This window comes from Alligator mississippiensis, chromosome 3 (assembly GCF_030867095.1).
Source record: "Alligator mississippiensis isolate rAllMis1 chromosome 3, rAllMis1, whole genome shotgun sequence".
Classification (NCBI taxonomy): Eukaryota; Metazoa; Chordata; order Crocodylia; family Alligatoridae; genus Alligator; species Alligator mississippiensis.
In genome coordinates, this window is record NC_081826.1 from 269,408,805 (window position 1) to 269,414,692 (window position 5,888).

Sequence of the window (5,888 nt, forward strand, 5' to 3'; positions counted from 1 at the left end):
TGTAACACGCTCAGTGCTGGGGCAGCAAAGACCCCACTCCCAGCTACCATCCAGGCCCCCACTTTGTTGTCCCCTTTTGCCTCTCAGAGTCTCACCCTATTTTCTTGCTTGCCATGCCTTGATGTTATAAATTGACAGGGAGGCTACCCCTTGAGGGCAAATGGGGCTTTGGGCAGTAGGCCCCTTGTCTGGGCTGAGGCCCGCTGGCCTTGTTCATGTTTGGGATGCAGGGTTCCTTTCAACTCTCCTGCAGCTCAGAGTCCTTCTTCTCTTTCCTGGAGCTCTGCCTCCTGGTGTTCCTATGGCCAGACTGCCCTCACCATTTCAGGCTTTGTGCTTATAAGTCTCTTTCTGGGTTGCCTGACCTTCCACTTCTGCCCTCAGGACTGTGAGTCACTGCTCGCACCTGGGATAGGTGACCAGTTTACTCCAGGGCTGTTTGCCTGTATTAGCCTGCCCCCTGTGTTGGGGAAGGCCAGTTATCCATGAACTCCCTCTCCCCCTTAGTAATGGGGTGGGGGCTCCCTTACACCAGGTTATACTTTGCTCAGCAGAACAGATATTGCTGGAAATGCATGAGAAAGAAATTTAACAGTTTGAAAAAAATATTGAAGGGAAAATTGTTAATCTGAGTCTTAACAGATGGAAAAAATGTACACAATGATCCAGTAAACATGTGGTTGTGTGACAACAGAAGACAGGATTATTTAGTTCACAGAAAAAAAAAAAGATACATCAGGAAATGCAGGATTTCTAACAATCCAAATATGTTAAGCTATATATGCTTAACATAAATCCTGCTGTGACAAAAGCACCTTCCAGGCCTGATACTATTATGGTTCTGCCCTTGTTTCTGGGCAAACTGCCCACTTTGCTCACCTGCCATGCTTTGTTTGTAAATTATTATGATGTCAAATAGGTGGGAGGCTGCCCTTCGCGCACCTCAAATGACCACAGGAGATCAGTACATGCTCCTACCAACCCTACATGTGTCCCATGCCTCGCTGATGTCACACTGTAAACATAAAGAGCTCTGCCTTTCAGCTGGGTCGAACGCAGCCCCTTGTAAAGCCACTCACATACTGCTCTACTTGGGCCTCTCTCTTACGGCTCCCCTCTCACACTCTGCCCACCTCTCACAAGGGCCTTTTACATGCTGCCTATCCAGGCCACACTCCTACCATCCTACGCCAAAGAGATCCTCAGGCTTGTCCACTCACACTTCAGCCAGCCCTGGCCCAGCCTTTTGAGTCCTCTGTGACCCTCATCTGGGTAGTGACTGCTGATTCACCCCAACCTGGGTTCTCTCGGCCCTAGGCTGTCACCGGGCCATTCCTTACTCCCGCCCCTTGGGCAAATGCATCACCTCTCTCCTACTGGGGCCCAGGGTTGAACACCCCTTTGGGACTCAGCCACTTCTCTCTCAGCTTAACTGGCCTCACTATTCCACCCTGCCACTCAGGGCCCGGGGTCTTGCACCCCTACAGGCTCAGGTGCTTCACAAAGCATGCCTGGCCCCCTTTAGCTCTCCAGGTAACCAACCCAAAGGTGGGGGCAGGGGTTTAGGAACCCCGACCCACCTTACACCAGGGAGGTTCTCAGCCCTGGTATTTACATGGCCCTGCCCCACCTCAGGCAGGACCATCAGGCCTCCCTATCCCGGCAGGGTGCAGTTTTAGGTCATGCCCAGGACCAATGAGGCCTCCTCCTTCCCCATAGCCTCACCCTTACCTCTGAGCTATTCCTGGAGCAGGAGCTCTGCCAGGCAATGTTACTCCCAGCTAGCTGATCTCAAAAATGCTCTGCTCTTATAACAGAGCTGTCCCAAAATGGCTGCTCTCGTTAGCCTCCTGGCAGCCCTCTGCTCCAGGCGTTAAAGTGACAGACACCCTAAAGGGTGTTCTGTCACACCTACATTTACTGATAAATGAATTATATCAATATATATCCCCCCGAAAAAATATGTATCAAATCTACTGTAAAAACGATTTAGTTGTAAATTGATATGTTATAATTGCTATATCAACCAGTGAAAATACACCTTTCTTTAAACAACAAAACCAAAAGATGAGAAGGTGTCACAGAGCACTGAGGTGCCCTGCTCCCAAAGAGGGGAAAAACTGCTAGGGAGGAAGCCCGAGCAGGAAATAAGGAGCCCAGCTGTGGGTTGCCTGGGCAACCAGGGAAGGTCGGCTGAACAGAAGGAGCAGGGCCTGGCTCCCTTATAAACCCTAGGGGCTGGGGCTAGAGGCAGTTCCCTGCCAGCTACCAAAGAGGAAGGAGCTCTCTGCCCTGGGAGAGAGGGGAAACCTGATGCAGTGGCTACATCTGAGAGTTAAATGGTCACTGGTAGGACTAAATGTTGTTTGGGCTGGTTGGCTTCTGTTTTTTGTTATAGCCGAAGGGCTTGTGTTTTGTTGTTGTTAGAACCGGTGGTTTGGGTGAGGCTATTAGGGGTTGGAGGAGGCCTCATAGGGAACTCATAGAGGAGTGTGAGGACCCCGGTGCCAGTGAAGGTGCAGCGTTTGGGGTGCATAGACCCCAGCCCTAGAGAAGGGCAGTTGAGACTCCCCAGAGAGGGAGCATTTACTAAGAGGCCCCAGTGAGGGCCTGGTGAGCCCCAGAGAGGGGCGGCCTTATTAAGAAGCCCAGTGCGGGCGTGTTGAGCCCAGAGAGGGCGGCTTCACAGAGAAGGCCCCGAGAGAGTGTGGCCTGACAGAGAAGACCCAGAGAGGGGACAGCAGTGTTGAGGAGCGCCCTGAGAGGGGGCAAAAGCCCAGAGAAGGGGGCAGCTACTGAGAAGCCCCAGTGCAGGCGTGGCGAGTCCCGGAGAGGGGGTAGCACTACCGGGGAGCCCCAGAGAGGGGGCAGTTGCCGAGAAGCCCCAGAGGAGGGGGCATTATTGGGGGAGTCCCAGAGAGGGGGCGGCGTAACTGAGGAGGCTCAGAGGGGACAAAAGGGCATAATGAGGAACATCTATTCCATCGGTGAGGTGTTGACTCTGGTGTAGGGGAGGAAACGGAGCTGCAGATAGCGCCCCCTGGCAGCGGGGCAAGAAAAAGGCAGCCTCCCGCTAATTAACACCAATTAATTAATTAACAACAAGGCATGGCAGGCGAGTAGGTGGGCGGTTGCCCCCAGGAACAGGTGTGCGGGCCGCATTTAGGTCGGCCCAGATCGGGTACCTGTCACAATGGTGCATTGGCCGGGAAGGTTTAATACGGCAGTTTGCATCATAGGATGCTGGTTTGGCCATATGAGAGAGAGATTCCTTGGGTCCAGAGAGAGAGCGGATGCTTAGCCTGGGTCCAGAGTCAGAACCACAGGTTGTAGTTCAGCTACAGCAAGCGATACAAGGCCTATGGGAGCAAGCCACTAGACAACGGGCTCTGTTAGCCAATGCAAGGGAAACCATCGACACTCAACCGGCGATCCTGGTGGGGATGTGTGGCTATGGAGCTAGGAGTGGCCCTGAGGCGGGAAACAAGCCACCGGCGGTTACAGTTGAAGTGATAATGGAGGGAAGAAAGGTTCGAGCTATGTTGGACTCGAGCTCATTACAGATGATGGTGCGGAGCAACGTGCTACCAGAGGAAAAAAGGGAAATAGTAGATCATGTAAAAATACAATGTTGGTGTGGGGACTCCCTAAGAGTCAAGAGAGTAAGGGTCAGGCTTCAGGTAGGCGATAGGACCCAGCAGATGCTAGTTGGGGTTGCTGAGCAGTTACCCTACCCAGTAGTACTGGGTTGTGATTGGCTGGAGCTATTGGGGGAAATAACCAGAGCAAGGTCAAAGGAGAAGGTTGAGGGATTCACGGTAGAGACCGAACAAGCACCCCCTGATGAAGAAGCTAGGCAAGAGGTGGATGCCACCACTTTGTGGGAGGATGAACACTTTCAGTTGGAATAGAGCTCGGAGACAGACTTTCGCTACGCGTTGCAAGAACACCTAGCCCAATGAGACGGCGAAGTCTTACGGCCAGAGCTGATGAAGACGACCCCAAGATTCGAGGCACGGAATGGTCTCCTGTACTGAATTGAACGAGGAAGGCCTGGAGGGGAGGAGGTCATACAGCTGCTAGTACCTCGCCGATATCGAAGGGCTGTCTTGAAGGTGGCTCATGAACTCCCTATGGGGAGAGACAAAATGGAAGCCCGTATTAGGGCAAGATTCTTTTGGCCTGGACTGTTGCGAGAAGTGGCAAGATATTGCAGTTCCTGTCCTGTGTGCCGAAAAGTGGATCCGAGGCGCCCCCCAAAGGCACCTTTAATTCCGATGCTGTTGATAGAGGTTCTATTTGAGCAAGTAGCAGTGGACATCGTGGGGCCCCTGCCTCGTAGCAGCACGGGAAACCAGTATATCCCAGTCCTACTGGATTATGCCACCAGGTACCCTGAGGCTGTGCCGATGCAAACCATATCAGCTCCGAAGGTGGCGAACAAGCTACTGAAAATATTCTCTCGGGTAGGGCTCCCTAGGGAATTGTTGACAGACCAGGGGATGAATTTTACCTCATGTGTCTTCGAGGGAGTGAGTAAAGCTCTCGGGATTAAACACCTGAAGACGGCAGTCTACCACCCCCAAACAGATGGACTCATTAAACGTTTTAATCAGACCCTGAAGCAAATGTTGAAGAAATTTGTTGCTGAAAGCCCTCAGAATTGGGATAAAATGATACCCCCTTTGCTGTTCGTGGTAAGAGAGGCACCCCAGATCTCAACGGGGTTTTCACCCTTTGAACTGTTATACGGCCGGCAACCCCGGGGAATACTCAATCTGATTTAAGAAGGTTGGGAAGAACCACAAGGTAAAGACCAGAATTTGATCCAGTATGTGATACAACTGCGGGAGCGCCTGGAAGCTGCTCGGAGTGAGGTCGTAGGGAATCTCAGAGAGGCCCAGCAATGTCAGGTGAGATATTACAACCGGGGTGCCAGGGAAAGGAAGTTTGACGTGGGGGACCGCGTGTTGGTTCTATTGCCGGACCAGGGGAGTAAACTGCTTGCCCAGTGGCAGGGACCCTATGAAGTTATACGCCAAGTGGGGCCCTTGGATTATGAGGTGTATCAGACAGACAAACAAAAGAAGAAGCAGGTATACCACGTCAATCTGCTGAAGAAATGGGAAGACCGAGAATGTATGTACCTGGCCTCCCATCCTGACGAACCAGAATTAGGACCCTCTTTGATAAAGGGAAGCGGACCGGGTAACGTGGAACTGGCCGTGCGACTGACGGAGGACCAGAGGGGACAGGCCGCCAAACTAGTCAGGGAATTTGGAGACATGTTTCAGGAAATGCCTGGGGAGGCTCGGGGTGTAGTACACTGAATAAAAACTCCTCCAGGCCAAGTGATCTGGGAGAGTTGGAGACGGATTCCCCAATGACTACAGGGACAGATAAAAACAGAAATTGAGATGATGCTAGAGAGAGGCATCATATGCAGGTCCCACAGCGACTGGCGGAGTCCCATCGTGGCGGTACCTAAGCCAGATGGAAAAATTCATCTATGTGTCGATTTCCGGAAGGTAAATGCAGTAGCGAAGTTCGATGCCTACCCGATGCCGAGAGTAGATGCACTGATAGAAAACATTGGACAAGCTCGTTACATCTCCACCTTAGACCTGACAAAAGGCTATTGGCAGGTGCCAGTAGCACCTGAAGACCAAGAGAAAACAGCATTCGCTACCCCATGGGGGCTCTTCCACTTCCGACGCATGCCCTTCAGACTGCATGGAGCTGCAGCTACGTTCCAGCATCTAATGGACAGAGTGTTGGCCCCCCACATGGGTTATGCTGCCACGTACATAGATGATATTATTATATATACTGAAGACTGGGCTGAACACCTCAAAGCGCTAAGGGCAGTGGTACAAGACTTGAGATGA

General features: G+C 52.1%; 1 protein-coding gene across 1 annotated transcript; it reads left to right on the top strand.

Moving 5' to 3' along the window:
• Positions 1 to 5,417: 5,417 nt before the first annotated feature.
• LOC106737363 (uncharacterized) lies at positions 5,418 to 5,888 on the top strand. The gene has a single exon (XM_014594130.1). It carries the CDS (start codon positions 5,418 to 5,420, stop codon positions 5,886 to 5,888), a length of 471 nt encoding a protein of 156 aa, XP_014449616.1.

Excerpts from the sequence above, each read along its gene's own strand:
- LOC106737363 (XM_014594130.1), top strand. The coding sequence starts at position 5,418 with ATGATGCTAGAGAGAGGCATCATATGCAGGTCCCACAGCGACTGGCGG.